Genomic DNA, 17,210 nt, shown 5'->3' with positions numbered 1-17,210 from the left:
CTCACAGGGCTATACCAAATAAATGAAACTGAAAACTGAATCAGCTGCTCAGTCTCTAAACAAAATCACACACTTTATTTAAACCAGGAGCACACCCACTGATACAGAATACCTCTGATTATCAAGGTTAGCTGGTGTTAAAGCACACGGCATGTTCTTTGCCTTGCTTGACCTTTATTTCTGTTTAAATTAAATCGCCGCGTCTCGCCCTTCATCACCAGGCAGCGTTGCCTACCTCCCTGCGCCCTAGCGTGCTTGTGTGCATACGTGCAGCTCGCGAATTAACAGCCTAATCCTCTTTAGCTTGTCAGCGATCACTCGTGGCTTAATTACACGACTAGCTCAGAGCCAAGGCATTGTGAGTGAGCTGATTGAGGGTGGGGAGTGGGTGCCTGGGTGGGTGAGTGGGTAGGGGTGCGAGCATGAAGAGGCATGCGCCAATCTCGACGACACGCAAGCGGCCGTTTTGGCACCGGTTGCGGTTGTTCTCCTGCTGTGGTGAAAACCGTAGCGCGCGGACCGGCTATGGCAACTCGAAATGCACGGCATGTGCCGTTCACAGCTGGGAATAACTCTGCCGGTTAGCCGATGTTGCCAGCGAAATGCACCGTGTGCAGAATGGAAAGAGCACAGTGCAAAATGAATGCATGCATGAGCAGACGTGTACCTCTCTCTGCCTAAGGTTTGAGGGTAACATCAATTGATTAATTAATAACTGCCCAAAAAGAAAAAATGCGTCATATTCGTTTCTGGCAACTGCCCTTCCTTCATAGCACATGGGTGAAAATAGTGAATTGCCGAATAATAGGCAAGCAATGATCCACTCTCTGATTCCACCTGTGATATTGAAATGGCAAAATCAACAAGGGTAGACCGAGCTCAGGTAGCCAGTCAAGAACATCATCAGACGCGGAATTCACTTTTTGTTCGTCGTAGGTGAGGCTTTTGCCCATTGTGGGTTGGTCTCACGAGTGATACTCTTCTATCCCATTCCATTTGTGAATCATTAATTAATGATTGTCTTGCCTTGGGCCGTTCTCTAGCACGGCGGGTTGTAACTGCCCTGCGAGAGATCCAAATAACTTCTTCATCTTTCGACGCAACGCCGCCAGCAAAATATTTGGATAAACAATTGGAGGCAAATTACATAGTTAAGATAAATAAGCAATAGGAGTTATGACAAAAATGAAAAAGTTTAAGTCAGATCCTGTTCAGAAGCAAAACAAAATGGACTAAAAACGCCTTACCTGAGTTCTGCCTAACCATCTGCAACCATATGCATGGCCTCTCACCGCTGTCGTACCTGTCGGAGGTGTGTGGACCAGTGGTCGTCCAAGATCACTGGTGAAGTCAGCCAAGCATGGGGACCCATGTCGTGCCACCGATGACAAATGCCCTGTAGTGGTTCCGTTCTTTCTCAGTCGCTGGACCCACTACCTGAAACTCGCCGCTAAAGCAGCTTAGGGACCAAAAACGTCTCTCTCTCTGTCACCTTGCAGCCACGCAGCTCGCTATTGATGTTGCCACAAGATAGCACGTTCTTTACAAGTCTCATTACTAATAATGCTTATGAAAACTCTCCCCCCCCCCTACCCCCCCCATCAGTGGTTAAATCGCCCAGTGGCAGAGTCTCATCTCGGCCGTGTTGTGTGCCGGAGCGTTGCAGAAGGTGATGGAGAGAAGGGGGAGAAGGACGCGAGCAAGACGACGACCTACCCCCCGGGACTGCTCCACTTCGGATTCGGCCTCAACGAGCCGAGGGCTGCCCAAGTGTCCTGTGGTTTCCACCACTCAGGTGTGCGTGTGGCCAGTCTCTCTCCTTACACTTGGGTACAATGCGGATTGGCGTAGCGTCTATATGCCGCCGCGTCTCAACACGCTGCAGAAAAACGTTGAGCTCATAGACTCGCACAGAGTTTTCTGTCCTTCCCTGCACCTCCGATTGGCATAGTTAGCTATGTACGGTGCGAAAGAAGTTCAACATACATACATAGTCTTCACAGAGACTCGTATGCAATGCAATTTAGATGTTCATAGCATGTTAATGCTGCCGTATCTCAACAAGCTGTAGAGAAGCAGTGGGAATATTTATTACAGCCCTCTGGCAGTGCACTGCTGTATTAGATAAATCACTTTTGGATCATTCAAAATTATATTTAAAAACAAGTAACTCCAAGTTTATATATGGGTTCTAATCTCTGTTGACATAAAAATCCAGTGGTGCAAATGCTACATTCCTTTGGCTGGAGCCATTAGCTATACAGGACCATGACTATTAACTTCTCAAAGTGGTATATATTTTATCAACCCTGGAAGAGATAATGACAATGTGCCGAGTCAAACTCATTTTTATCCTGTGTTGACATATTTGCAGAGGATTGGCGGTATGCAACATTTCTCACTTCCACCAGTCTCCATGCGTTCATCTCTATCCGCATGCGACTACTTCGTATTCACAATGTTTTAAAATGACATCCAGGTTTGCGGATGATACGTCCGATAATTTAATCTTGCGATATAACCACAGTGCATCAAATATTTCAAGCGACTTCAGCGAAAGTTAATGGGTTTGCTCAAGTAATTTGTGTCGTGAAACCCTCCGCCACCCGATGCAGCCAAACACATTGATTTGTCTTATGAGTGTTTTTAACCCAGAAATTATATATTTTTGTAGGTATGTTAAACTTCTTTCTCTCTGTATGTAGCCAACCATGCTTATCCGAATAAGTTGGACGGACATTTCTCACAGCTAAATTTTGAAATTAGATGCAACTTTTCGCTTGAAATTGTACCAATCATCTTCAGGGCAAAACAAAACAATAAATTTGGAGACATCACCACGTGGCCTAAACAAAAAAAATATTGCGACTCATAATATTGGCTGTTAAAATGTGTTAAGTTACAGTAATTGATTGGTTATTGTATCGTGTGTGTGTGTGTGTCTGTGCGATCCTTCCTGTGGTAGTGGTGCTCATGGAGAGTGGGGAGGTGTTCACGTTTGGCTACGGGCAGTATGGCCAGCTCGGGCTTGGAGACTGCAACCCCAGGCAAGGATCGATGCGCACACAAAAACAACAACAACAACAGTGATGGCAACATCACCACAGTGCTTGTGCCAGGCTAGGTGTGCTCTGAGGGCTTTCTCGTGAAGTGTGGAAGTCTCACTGACAGGAATTCAAGGGACAGACTCGGGTGTCATGGGTTAACAGACTGAGATGACTGGCAGATGCACCACCTGCGTTACGCACTGTGCCAACTGGCTGTGTTTTAGCGCACGCACACGCACACACATAGAGCCATCTGGTCCAATGGTAAAAAATGCTGCTAATACCAATGAGAATTTCTGTTCGAGCCAATGGTGGTGTGGTATTGGGCATGTTAACAGGAATTCAAACCCCAAAAAATCCATTCTAGCTCCTAGCTGTGCACAGTGGGAGACAGCATTGGTGCAGTGGTTTGCAGAGTGCACTAAGAATCCAGCCAGTTGAGTTCGATTGCCTGCGTCGACAATCATCATTGGCGAGTGATTATCGGAATTAGTCCTGGGCAATCCCCTAGGTCGACTGAGACTTAAATTTAGCACCTGACCTCAGCGTTTAAACATCGGTACCGTGCAGCCCAAAGGTTTGACGGGACGCGGCGACGCGTCACGCCATCGTGTGCCGTGCAGTCCTTTTATCGGCGCTCGCTGACGGCACTTTGCCCCAACAATGCGCGCACGTGCAGGTTCTGCCCGACGCTGGTGCCGCTGCCGGAGCGCAGCGTGCAGGTGGTGGCCGGTGGGAACCACTCGGCGGCCCTGCTTGCCGACGGCTCGGTGCACACCTTCGGCAGTTTCTCGGTGAGCGGCGCGTGTTCGCGTGTCCTTGAGTTCTCGTCAATTTTTGGTGAGCCGGGTCGCTCTTGCAAATGAGGTGATCCACCTCCCCCCCCCCACCATCTATTTGAGCTTCTCACCTAGTTCGACAAAATAAACTTGTAGGTATGTACTGTATGTTGAACTTCTTTCGCACCGTACGTAGTCAACCGTGCTAATCGGAGGTGCGGGAAACTGGTTTCCGAGCGAGAAACAAAGCAAATGATGAGGAAGTTCGGTGTTGGTGCCGTTACTTATATAGCGCAAGGCTCTCACGGAGGAAGTTGCTGTGTTTCACAGATAATTACAATCTGCAGTGGTTTCACACGTTGGAGCGATGTGGCTGTTCCTACAGTAAAACCTTGGATTGCGAGCATGATTCGTTACAGAAACGTGTTTGTAATCCAAAGCACTCGTATATCAAAGCACTCGTATATCAAAGCACCCGTATATCAGTTGTGATCATGTGACGCTCGGCAGACAAAGTGTATACGTACTACTCGTATTGCAAGACCTCGCTCGTTTGTCAAATTAATATTTATGTAAAAATTTTGCTCGTCTTGCAAAACACTCGCAGACCAAGTTACTCACAATCCAAGGTTTTACTGTATACCCAATTTGCTAACTGGCCAGTAATTTTCAAACGAGGAGGGTGGCAGGGGTTTGATGCCCGAGGTTTTTCTCCTCTGGTTCTGCATCGGCTTCCCCTGTTCTCCTTTTACCTCCATAAGCTAAAAAAAAAATGCAATGTAACTGGTATTACATCCCAGCGCTGAAAAATGTACATGAAAATTCCTAGATTTGGGATTGCACATAGCAGCATCGCCCGCCCACTGCGAAAACTCGACAGGTACCCCCCCTGAAAAATAAGGTTCTCTAGACTCGGCGAGGCTTTCCTGCTCAAACGAGCACAACAACAACAACAATAATAAGCAACAATAATAGCTATCTCGTTTGTACGTTGCATTCCGCCCCCAACGCCCGTTACGCACCGTGGCGCCCTTCCTCCGCCCCCGTTGCTGTCGTCAGAAGGGGCAGCTGGGCCGCCCCATCCTCGAGGTGGCCATGTGGAACGCCACCCCGGCCGCCATCCCCAACGTCGGCGCCAGGTTCGGGCGCAAGGCGGCGTGGATCGGCGCCAGCGGAGACCAGACGTTCATGCGGATCGACGAGGCGCTCATCAACGCTCACGTCCTCGCCAAGTCCGAGATCTTCGCCAGCAGGAACATCATTGGTGCGTTCAGCAGTCGCACGGGTTTGCTCACATCAAGGGCTTTGGCTGTCCAACTGCCGGGAATCTAACTTGGGTCTCCGGGTTCGTGACGCAATGCGTCAAACCAATGCGCCACCTCTCGCAGTTGCCTTTTAAGGCAGTGGGCCGTGGTCCAATTGTGTTGGCATGGTCCAATTGTGTTGGCATGCTTTTTGTTTAGGCTGACATGAGCTGTCGTGCATGGAATGAAACATGGCTCCCCTCCCTACCCGCCCTGTAAATTGTTCTCCCTGTATTAGACGAGTGTGCGGCCCCCCTTCCTCTGGCGCATGGGCCGCAGTGCATTTGCACCTCCTGCATAGTGGATGTTTGCATGTTGAACTTCTTTCGCACCGTACGTAGGCAACCGTGCTAATCGAAGGTGCGGGGATAGCAACGGCGCTGCCCATAAACTCGCGTAAGCCCTCTAGAAGAAGCCCATAGACTCGCGTAGGGCGTGTGGTCGAGACTAATGACGGAGTGGCAGCCGGAGGAGGGAGTACTCCCTAGAGGACGTCCACCGTCGAGTTTAGGCGGACGTCGGCCCGCGGCACGGCGCGAGACGACGACGGTGGCGGAGATATTGCAAGACCTCCGGTCGGCAGCGGAGTTGAATCGTGCCTGCTGACGGCGGTAACGATGGCGAGCGCGTGCACTGCTGCTGCCGTTTTCCGCCCGCGCGCTAGGCCTCCTGCCCTCTGAGGCCGGAGTCCCCGCGCCCTTCAAGTGCCTGCTCATCAACAAGGCGGACGGCAGCTGCCGCACCTACAACGACGTGGAGCAGGAGGAGCTGCTCGGCTCGGCCGTGTGTCTCGACCCCGTCTACGACGTCCTCTGGAGGTCGGCCACACGCCGGTCTTGTTGCCTGCCCTGCCGCCGGATGTTTTTGAATGCTTTTTCCGACTGTGGTTGAAAATGTTTACGCGTTAGCTCTGTTCGTCAATTCGTCCGTACGGGAGGGGGTGGGGGGGGGGGGGGGTCACTTTGATGTTGCAAAGATGATGCGATGCGAATGAACCTGTAGCATAAAGTTCTGTTACTATTATGGACTTACCCCATTTTAAGCCAGCGAAATTGATCAAGGGGTTGTTTGCAACTAGGAGAGGCAAAACAGAGCAAAAGTACCGTTTGCAAATACGTCAATGCGTTTTGCCTTGACGGCTTCCATACTGCTAATGAAACACTTTGGAAGACAAATGCATTTTGGAAAACGTCGCTGTGCCCAGGTATCCCTGTCTCACCGTGTCGCTGTGCCGCGGGGGGGGCAGGTTCACGCCGGGCTCGGGCGAGGTGTTCTGCTACAACGCCGTGGCCGCCGACGCCCGGCTATCGGCGCTGCCGGAGCTTCAGCGGCGTTACAGCGTGCTGGCGCCGGAGCTGGCACTGCCCGTGGGATCACATGCCTCTACCACGCGATCGCACGCCGCCCTGCATGTCCTCGGTGAGCACCGGAAAGAGGGAGGTAGGGTGGATGGGTTAATGGGTGGGTGGGTAATTTGGTGGGTAGATGAGATTATATGTTTGTGGGTGTTTCGGTGGGTGGGTGGGTGGGTTTAATAGGATGGTAGGTTACTACTGGATGGGTGTGTCAGTGGGTGGATGGGTGAGATGGTGGGTTAGTTAGTGGCTAGGTGGGTCTCGGTGTACGGTTTTAATGGACTGCGTGTGCCGGCATACAGGCTGCCTGGACACGCTGACCGCCATGCAGGACCTGAAGCTCGGCATTTCCAGCGCCGAGGAGGAAACGCCCGCCGTCGCCAAACTCTACACCAAGGACGACTACAACGTGGTCAACCGCTTCGAGAGTAAGTCACTCTCCGGACAGACTACCAGTTTGTGCTACCCTGGTGAGGGTGAGCAAGAGATGGTTATGGGAGGCTATGGGGGCCATAGGATTGTGTGGTTTGGTAGGCTGTGCGGACAGGAGGTGATTGAGTTTATAACCAGTCAACTAGGCAGAGAGGTTTCTAGGCAGTGTGCTTCCGAGGGTTTGGGGTCAGAAGGAAATGTGGTTTGGTGGGCAGAGGGTTTGGTAGGGATGGGTGGTGGTTGTTTTTATAAGCTGATGAGAATGACGGCTTCTAGGGGGCCGAAAGACCATGTGGTTTAGTAGGCGGTGCGGTTGGTGGGTAGAGGGTGGGTTCAGAGGCAGTTGGGGATGGGAGGCGGTTGGGTTGGTAGGCACTGCAGTCCAGAAGGCGGCAGGGCTCGCAGGCCAAGTGAGAGTTGTGCGTCGGCTATGCGCGGCTCTGCGAACCTCCCGAATCTCGTGCTCGTGTCGGCGTGCAGGCCACGGAGGAGGCTGGGGCTACTCGGCTCACTCGTTGGAAGCTATCCGTTTCGCGGCTGATACCGACATCCTGCTCGGCGGGTTCGGTCTCTTCGGCGGCCGCGGGGAGTACACCGCCAAGATCAAGGTGAGGAGTCGCCCACACGTGCGGGGCCGCCGCTCATGGCCGATTGTACCGTCGACTTAAGGGCTTGACCGTGGCCGATAGTGAGATTGATTGTCGGTTAATGTCTGTGGTATTGTGTTGCGTCCGTTTACGTTGAGAGACAGAGAGAGGATCGCCTGCATCAGAGTACATGTGCAAGTTAGGGCCGTCATATTGACCGTTAAGAAAAGTAAGTGGGCTTGGGTTAAACCCGTCGCTGAAAGGAATGCTTGGCCGGTGGTCAAGACTAATAATGGAGTAACAGCAAAGGCTGGGATCCTGCACTTTTGGTTCCACATTTCTTTGTCACTGGTTCCACGTATCGGATGCAGAATCAGAATCTTTATTTATCCTGGAGAATCCGATGAGCTATGAAGCTCTTTTTCACAGGTGTCCAGTAGGACATATTATAGCAAGTTCTCAGCTTGGTCAACAAAAGAACTCGAAACTTGAAACCTATTTGTGTGCGTGCACGTGGATGGGTCCACTGCAGATGTTCGAGCTGGGCCCGGAGGGCGGAGAGCACGAGACGGATGGGGACCTGCTGGCCGAGACCGACGTCCTGGGCTACGATTGCGCCGCACGGTACTGGCGGGGAGGAAATGGGATCCCTCGCACTGGTGCCACCACCGCCAACCACCACCCGTTCCCTCCTCTCTCTCCCTGGATTGTTCACTTTCAAGTGTGACGATTCGGTTTTACGAGTATTCGTCAGCAAACTAGAATGATATCTGATGAGCTGCCCATGCGAGCGCTGGGGGACGTGTGTGTTGGTGGTTTTTAACCAGTGGTGAAAATGTAAGCCAGGTCACCGATGCTCTGCACACACAAAAAAAAACACCATCGTATTAATTTTAGCTCTGCACTGAATTTGGCTAAATTCCAGCTCTGAGAATTAAATAATATCGGTTTGACTGTCATGCTACAATGATTACTCTCCATCACAAGGCAAGTGGGAAATTTCTGCCCTCTCCTTTGTGTGGGCCAGAGATTATTTGCAGGTATCTCGGGAGATAGCTCTGTGGTATCTGCTTCCGCGGGTCATTATCAAACACAGGGTGATGTGCATCTCTGCGAGAGATCCGAATTGATACTTGGTCTCATGACGTGACGCCGGAAGCACAATTAGACTAACATTTGGGGAAAAATAAAAAAAATATACAAATTAAATGAAGGACAGCAGGCCACTTCAAGAGCCATTGACCGACTTACTAACTTTGCCATGAACAGCTAAACATGACTGGCAAACTCCCCTATGCTGTTTAAGGTTTGCCGTGTGTACCCACAGAGAGAAGTACGCGATGATGTTCGAAGAGCCGGTGCTGCTGCAGGCCGGCTGGTGGTACGTGGCGTGGGCTCGTGTCTCCGGTCCCAGCAGCGACTGCGGCTCGCACGGCCAGCCGACCATCACCACGGACGACGGGTGGGTGCCTCGCGCTCGCCGGCGGCGCCAGGCGGCACTACCACCGCGAGAGCAAACGCTGGGGAAACACTGCCACGAGCCTCTTGTCTGTCCAGCTTACGTGTGGTGGGATTTTTCCAGTCCTGCGGTTCGCTCCCACATGCCCACGGCCGAGACATCCCAAATGCAGCGAGCGCCTTGCAAGAGAGTCCTGGAAGGAAAGAGAGGCTTTGCTGCGTAAACAAATGACATTGTCGCGATAATTTTCACTTCGCCACATCTCTTTGCAGGGTCGTGTTTCAGTTCAAGGGCTCGAAAAAGTCCAACAACGGAACAGATGTGAATGCTGGGCAAATTCCTCAGCTGCTGTACAGGTGTGTGGCACGAGGAAATGACATTTGGGGCTGTTATAGGTGCTTGCTATAACAGCACTTGCCCCAACAGTACATGTACTCTGAAAGGCAGCTTTGTGTGTGTGTGTGTCATTGAGAGATTGTGATTAAAAATGGATACAATTTGAACGTGGGGGTGCTGTGGTTAACACGCTGTGCTCTGACCCCGATGATCTGGGTTGGATTCCGAGCCGTGACGTGTGTTACTTAAATTCCTGGACACGGCTTATGTTAAAGTGGTTGCAAAGACTTTTCCCCTGTCTCCCTTAAGGTCAACACAGCCTTCAGTAAGTGCCTGGTGCAGTGTGCAAACATCAGCGTGCCAGGCGTGGTGCTTTTCACACCACTTCCCCGTGCACCTTTCTTGGCCTTCATAAGTGCTCGCTTAACAGCGCTTGCTGTATGGGGGATCTCTGTGTATACGTGTGTCTGCGTGTCTTATGTCCAGACTCCCATCGCACGACAACAGCTCGGGGAAGGGCAAGCCCCAGAGCTTGGAACCGGTACACATCCTGCGGCGCTCCTTCTCGCGCACCGTCTCACCCGTACGTACCGGTGCCCGTGCACGCCACCCTTGAGGTTCGCATCACGTGATTTTCTGGTCGTGCCACGTATAATAATCTAACCAAATATGTGTAACTCTCATCAAGCCCCGTGCTTATTATCCGCTCTGTATCTTTGGGTTATCTGTGTACTATGACAGTCCATTGCCCAAAACGTTGCCAATTATATATTTTTTGAGTTTTATTTTATCTGTAAATCGTAGAGCAGCGGTGCGGCAGTTCTCTGTGCTCCGAGCCTCCCGGAGCTCCCTCTGGTGGAGAGCCCTTCAACACAGCAAGCAGCAGCTGGGTCCGCACCTTCACCACCACCTCCTGACTTGTCGCTGCGCCCAGGAATGCTTCGAGGCGCTTCTGCGCGTGCTGCAGTGGAGCTGGAGCACGCTGACGGCCGGGCTGCAGGAGCTGGGCGCCTTCACAGGCTTCACGAGGACGGCCACGCTGCTTGACCTGGAGCGCCTGGTCTTCCTGGCGTCCGCGTGCCTCCGGCTGCTGCGCGTGTTTGTGTGCGAGATCTACCCCAGCGTGGGTGGGTAGCGCGGCTGTACGCGCCACGCGTGTACATGCCCCACATTGGTGGACGTGCGCCGTGGACGCATGTGCACGTGTACAAACTGACGTGTGTGTAGAAACCCGCATAGGTGGACGCACACATTTGTACAAAAGCACGTGTACAAGCGGCACTCTAATCACTGCACCACCGCTCTCCCAGTAAGCGCAGCCAACAGACAAATTCAGAGTTGACATTCACGCATGATGTGAGTCGCAAATAATCGACCTTTTTAACTTAACTTTTAAGCAGTCTACGTTTGGCCTTTCAAAAGCTGTTTAATACTGCATATACAATAATGATGTCAGGCAGATTATTGCAGCCTTGGCAAGCCAATAAACACGTATGTATGTGTTAGTGGTTCATATGGCCTTTAGAAATCATGTTGCGCAGTGATATTCACACATCAGTGCTGTTGTTTATCCACTACGGTTGGTTATTTACCCGCATCTCGCGAGGCTCTGTAATAACGAGGCCTACTGCTACAATTGCGAAATGAAAGGGCAGCTAGGAAGCGTATATTTGTGCCTCTCGCATCACGCGCAAAAAATCACGCCCACCCCACACTGCACACAACATATCACCTGCGTGTGTTGGTGAAGTTGGGGCCCAAAGACCGCTTCATATATCGCTCGTTGCTGATTTTAGCCGTGGCCGGAAATTTATTTCGCTGTCCACAGTGTATTGACACAGACAAAGATCCCCCTGTGTAGCCTGTAACAGACTGTTGGGGCAATTTTCGTTAGCGAGCGTCTATGAAGGCCGGCATGGCACACGAGAGGGTGGGTTGTCAAGACCACACCCAGCCACCTTTGTGTCTCCTCGGTGCGAATGTTGTTTACATACATACGAGCTACTCATTTACGGATGAGCCTACCTAAGGGAGGCAATTTACTGTGATTTGAAAGTCTCATTCATTTATGAAACGTCTAAAACATTGATGGAAGCCTCATCAATGGTAAACTAAGGATGGGCAGTCATTATGAAACAGTGCAGCACACACACGCACAGAGGAGTAAAAGCGTAATTTACAGCGAACGTCAAAATTAACCTCACCCGAGTGCCGGCTGGTTTTGGTGGTGGTGCGCGCCTCCCAGACGGCGTCAAACCGGCGCTGGAGGAGACCTCCAAGCTCGCCGAGTGCGTGGGCAACACCAGGTGCTTGCTGCAAAAGATCCTGGGCGACGAGACGCAGGCCCGCGCCATCAGGCCGCGGCGGGACGAGCGGGGCCGCCCTGCCGGCTCTGGCGACACGGCGGTGGTGGCGCCGGGAAGGCCGGCCAGGCCCGAGCGGTCGGACGGGCCGGAGGGCCTGCTGGAGGCAGTGCTGCAGGAGTGCCACAGCACATTCACGGCATGCTTCCACGCCTTCTACCCAACGCCGGCGCTGCAGTGGGCCTGCCTCTGCGACCTGCTCACGTCCGTGGACAAGGTGCGGATACAGAGGGGGAGTGCGCGTTGGAGTGCCTTCTCTCGTCGTTTGGTATTATTACAATAGTTATAATAGCGGTTTGCATTCTGAAGAAATGTTGCTGGGCCATATCTGACAATCACTGCACTGAAGGCATTTTTGTTATCACAAGTTACTGGTATGAATGATGAGCTGCGTACGACCAAAAAGCTGTGATCTTTTTATTATTTTTTGAGCTCGTAGTTCAGGACAGGTTTTGTGTTTTGTCTCTTTCTTTAACATATGCCAATTTTCCTCCCACATACCTCATCATATCCAACGTGTGACATTCTCCTTTTGTCTCTCCATCTCCCTGATATTCTCTCTGTCTCTACATCTTTTCCTTTCCGTGTCTCCGACCAATCACTCCACCCCTCTCCACCCACAGGGGTCCCCGTCCGTGCCGCGGCGCGGGCGCCTGCTCGCCGCCATAATGTCAGCGCTGTGCCACGCGACGGTGCGCCTGGGCTCCATCCTGCCTGTCGCCTACCAGCGGGAATCCCAGCGTCCGCGCCAGCAGCAGCTGCAGCAGCAGCACAACAACCAGCACCAGCAACAGCAACACAGCAACCACCACCACCACAACCTCCAGCACCAGCAGCAGAACAACCAGCAGGTGTTGGCGGCCAGCAGCGGCGGCGCGGGCACGGGCACGGAGAACGAGCTGGCGGCCGGCCACCGCTTTCCCGTGCTGGTGGCTCACATGGAGAAGCTGGCGCAGGTGGAGGAGGGCGTGGCGTGTGAGCGGCCCAGCTTCGCCGACGTGCTCGAGCACATGCTGCAGATCGTCACGTCGCCTGTGCGCGAGCGGCTCGTGAGGGTCGGCGCTGGGGTCACGAGGTCAGAGAAGCCGTCCCCGCCGCCCCGTGCGCTGCCCGGCCCGCTCGGTGGTGGTGGCGGCGCCCAGCACCACTCTCCGCTGCTGGTGTCACACGCCTGCGGCCTGCTCGCCAGCCTCGTCAGCGAGCTCACCGCCGCCGCCCTCGGCTCGGAGGTGCGTCGGCTACGTGGGTTCATGATGGCCGTGTCCGGCGCTCAGCCGGCTCCGATGCGGGGTTTGACAGCAGTTTCACGACGTAGCCATGTGCCATGTTCCCATATGCTTTGTAGTGTATACCGATGTTGCACGACCCACGTCCCGTACGTCAGTGTGCCCATATCCCGTGCCCCCTGTGTGCGGCGTGCAGGGCGAGGGCCCCAGCGCGATGCACGCGGCTCGCGCCTCCCCGAGCCGCTTTGCCCGCACGAGCCAGGGCCGCAGCTGGAACACGGGGAACGGATCGCCGGACGCGGTGTGCTTTAGCGTGGACCGGCCCGGCGTCGTGGCGTGCGGCTTCTGTGTGTACGGCGGCGGCGGCGTCCACGAGTATGAGCTGGAGATGCTCGTCGACGACGTGAGTTGGCCGGTGCTTCGGTGCCGCGCGTGGCCCCCCACGGCGATCGGTTCCGGGGTGACGACGGCAAAAATATCACGTGCCAACTATATAATCTGACCAGCCGGCCTAACGCACTGATGTTGCACTGCAAATTATTACCACACAAGGCAACCAAACCCTAAGCCAACCGCACATGTCAACAACATCGTAGCCATAACCCATATGAGTCAACCAGACCATAGTCTTGCCATAAATCATAACCACATCAGTCAACCTCACCATAATCCTTTCCCAAGCCATAACTACATTAACCAACCAGACATTCGACTTGCCCAATCCCAAACCAAACTAGTCAACCTACATTGAGGGAAAAATTATTTGATCGCCTGATGATTTTGTACGTTTGGCCACTGACGAAGAAATATCAGTCTATAATTTTAATAGGTTTATTTGAACAGTGAGAGGCAGAATAATAGCAACAAAATCCAGAAAAACGCATGTCAAAAATGTTATAAATTGATTTGCATTTTAATGAGGGAAATAAGTATTTGACCCACTCTCAATCAGAAAGATTTCTGGCTCCCAGGTGTCTTTCATACAGGTAACTCGCTGAGATTAGGGGCACACGAACTGAGATTAGGAGCACACTCTTAAAGGGAGTGCTCCTAATCTCAGCTTGTTACCTGTATAAAAGACACCTGTCCACAGAAGTAATCAATCACTCAGATTCTAAACTCTCCACCATGGCCAAGACCAAAGAGCTCTCCAAGGATCTCAGAGATAAGATTGCCGACCTACACAAGGCTGGAATGGGCTATAAGACCATTGCCAAGCAGCTTGGTGAGAAGGTGACAACAGTTGGTGCGATTATTCGCAAATGGAAGAAACACAAAAGAACTGTCAATCTCCCTCGGCATGGGGCTCCATGCAAGATCTCACCTCGTGGAGTTGCAGTGATCATGAGAACGGTGAGGAATCAGCCCAGAACTACACGGGAGGATACTGTCAATGATCTCAAGGCAGCTGGGACCATAGTGACCAAGAAAACAATTGGTAACACACTACGCCGTGAAGGACTGAAATCCTGCAGCGCCCGCAAGGTCCCCCTGCTCAAGAAAGCACATATACATGCCCGTCTGAAGTTTGCCAATGAACATCTGAATCATTCAGAGGACAACTGGGTGAAAGTATTGTGGTCAGATGAGACCAAAATGGAGCTCTTTGGCATCAACTCAACTCGCCGTGTTTGGAGGAGGAGGAATGCTGCCTATGACCCCAAGAACACCATCCCTACCGTCAAACGTGGAGGTGGAAACATTATGCTTTGGGGGTGTTTTTCTGCTAAGGGGACACAGGACAACTTCACCGCATCAAAGGGACGATGGATGGGGCCATGTACCGTCAAATCTTGGGTGATAACCTCCTTCCCTCAGCCTGGAGTGGCCTAGCCAGTCTCCAGACCTTAATCCCATAGAAGATCTGTGGAAGGAGCTGAAGGTTCGAGTTGCCAAACGTCAGCCTCGAATTCTTAATGACTTGGAGAAGATCTGCAAAGAGGAGTGGGACAAAATCCCTCCTGAGATGTGTGCAAACCTGGTGGCCAACTAGAAGAAACGTCTGACCTCTGTGATTGCCAACAAGGGTTTTGCCACCAAGTACTAAGTCATGTTTTGCAGAGGGGTCAAATACTTATTCTTAGCTCTTTCGGTTAAGTCACGTTGAAGGGAAACAATAAAATAATAAAATATATATATAAACAATCAATTTCTCACGACGTTTCGACCATAACACAAACGGTCATCATCAGGTGTGAAAACCAACGGCAAGAAACATTTCCCTCATTAAAATGCAAATCAATTTTTGACATGCGTTTTTCTGGATTTTTTTGTTCTTCTGTCCCTCACTGTTCAAATTAACCTACCATTAAAATTATAAACTGATAATTTCTTTGTCAGTGGGCAAACGTACAAAATCAGCAGGGGATCAAATACTTTTTTCCCTCACTGTACAAAGAGTCTTGAGACTCAGTGGCACTCTCCTCGATAACCATTTATTATTCCTCTTTTTGCTATTCCTTCATACTTTATTCACCTAAGGCAATGGTTGTGCATTAGATGCTCTGAATATATTCTGTAGACCAGATATCAGAATAAGAATATGAATATTTCTACTGGAGGATTCCGATGAGCTATCAAGCTCTTTTTCACAGATGTCCAGTAGGGGCGGGTCAGAATGTTACTAACGTGGCAGAATTCAGATGTGCTGAAGGTGGTGGATATTTCGTAGAAACTGTCACACGTAAACACACCTGCTGACGGTGTTGGCGGTGCTGGTGTTTTGGTGACAGAGCGAAAGGGCCGGGGACTCGGCGCACTCGCATCGCTGGACGTCGCTGGAGCTAGTGAAGGGCACGTACAGCACGGAGGAAAGCCCGGGGGACATCGCCGAGATCCGCCTCGACAAGCCCACGGCCATCAAGGTGGCGCCAACACCGGAGCTAGAGCTTGCACACCCACCCATCCTCCTCTACACACCCACCCATCTACTCCCCACCTACCCAGAAACCCACCCAACCCATCCATCTACTCCCTACCCAGCCACCCACCCGTCTCTTCCCCACCCATCCACCCATCTCCTAATTATTCATCCACCCACTCGTTTCCTCCCCACTCACCCACGCTGTGATAAGGCAAAAACGGTTCCTCTGGGTGGGACACGTGTGCACAATAGGTTAGGACCTGTTACCGAGACAGCTATTGGAGTGGCCTCTATGAATCTGGCGACCAAGGGGAACATTTAAGTCCAGATGGTGGGATACTGGCAGGGCAGATCTTGGAGGTCACGTGTCTACAGCGCAGCTGCTGCGGGATCTGGCGGAGAGTAGAACGCTTCGGCGATGAGGTGCGGGTGGTGTCATCGACGGCCTTGGCCACGATGACGTCTTGGTGTTCACACGGAGGTCTTCGCCGTCCCAATGGCCAGCTCGGGCACCGGTGTTCTGACGCCACGCCCATGACGTTTGCGCAGGAGGGCGTCAAGTACGCCGTGCGCCTGCGCAACTACGGGAGCCGCACGGCGAATGGGGATGGCGGCACAAGCGTGGTGCAGTGCCCTGACGGCGTCACCTTCACCTTCTCCGCGTGCTCGCTCAGCAGCAACGGCACCAACCAGAACCGCGGGCAGATCCCACAGATCCTCTACTACAGGTAGGTGGCGCGGTGTATGTATGTACGTTGAACTTCTTTCCCACCGTACGTAGCCAACCGTGCTTATCAGAGGTGCTGGGGAAGGACATCAAACTAAAAAAAGCAGTTTTAAAGAAATTAGTTTTCAATATTGATTTAAAAGTGCCGAGCTCCAGTGGCTTTGTAATATCAGAAGGAAAGAGCGTTCCAGACGGCCGCAGACGTGCATCCGAATGTGCGCGATGCGGTGGCAGCACACGTGCCTCGCGGCAAGAAGTGTGCCTGACTTCGATTCCCTGACTCTGGTGTCCTTTCCTTGTGGAGGTGGAAAGTTCTCCACCTCCACCCCCTCAAAAAAAAAAGTCGTAACACTCAAAGTGCCACAAATAGATGTCAACATACATTGCTATTCTGCCTACAAGCTGGAGAGATAGCACAGGCAAATCAAACTACTTGGTCAAATGAATGACTTTAAAGTTATTGCACGTGGCCCAGGGGCAGTAGGGATGCTCGCTTGATCACCGAGGATGCCTCTTGATGCTTTTCAGATTTATTTTGTTTCACCAGGTGAGATCTCGGGAGACCAGGATAGTCACATCGCAATAGTTTCGCAATAGCGATGTACTCCCGTGTGTGTGTCGGTGTCTTTGTGGGGGGAGCGGTAGGGTAGTGGTTAGCGCACTGCGCTACAAACCCGCTCAAGGCCAACATCAGTGATGGTTATATGAACCGGTCCTGGGGCTCCCCGAGGG

At 52.1% G+C, this 17,210-nt stretch overlaps 1 protein-coding gene across 6 annotated transcripts in view; it reads left to right on the top strand.

The window, feature by feature from the left end:
• The window catches only part of MYCBP2 (MYC binding protein 2), a 134,682-nt gene that overhangs the window by 53,361 nt on the left and 64,111 nt on the right, over window positions 1–17,210 (top strand). For all 6 annotated transcript variants that reach the window (XM_032956671.2, XM_032956673.2, XM_032956670.2 and 3 more), the window contains 18 exons: window positions 1,667–1,795; window positions 2,966–3,047; window positions 3,727–3,841; window positions 4,886–5,090; window positions 5,795–5,948; window positions 6,377–6,549; window positions 6,788–6,913; window positions 7,398–7,525; window positions 8,037–8,128; window positions 8,832–8,966; window positions 9,236–9,319; window positions 9,786–9,882; window positions 10,234–10,426; window positions 11,545–11,879; window positions 12,286–12,891; window positions 13,085–13,291; window positions 15,621–15,752; window positions 16,301–16,479. In XM_032956671.2, the coding sequence (XP_032812562.2) occupies window positions 1,667–1,795; window positions 2,966–3,047; window positions 3,727–3,841; window positions 4,886–5,090; window positions 5,795–5,948; window positions 6,377–6,549; window positions 6,788–6,913; window positions 7,398–7,525; window positions 8,037–8,128; window positions 8,832–8,966; window positions 9,236–9,319; window positions 9,786–9,882; window positions 10,234–10,426; window positions 11,545–11,879; window positions 12,286–12,891; window positions 13,085–13,291; window positions 15,621–15,752; window positions 16,301–16,479 (3,172 nt within the window). The remainder of the gene's footprint in view (window positions 1–1,666; window positions 1,796–2,965; window positions 3,048–3,726; window positions 3,842–4,885; window positions 5,091–5,794; window positions 5,949–6,376; window positions 6,550–6,787; window positions 6,914–7,397; window positions 7,526–8,036; window positions 8,129–8,831; window positions 8,967–9,235; window positions 9,320–9,785; window positions 9,883–10,233; window positions 10,427–11,544; window positions 11,880–12,285; window positions 12,892–13,084; window positions 13,292–15,620; window positions 15,753–16,300; window positions 16,480–17,210) is intronic.

The sequence above is a fragment of the Petromyzon marinus genome, chromosome 18 (genome assembly GCF_048934315.1).
Source record: "Petromyzon marinus isolate PM22_M1 ecotype Great Lakes invasive population chromosome 18, UKy_Petmar_22M1.pri1.0, whole genome shotgun sequence".
NCBI lineage: Eukaryota > Metazoa > Chordata > Hyperoartia > Petromyzontiformes > Petromyzontidae > Petromyzon > Petromyzon marinus.
This window is presented reverse-complemented; position numbering and strand designations above follow the sequence as displayed.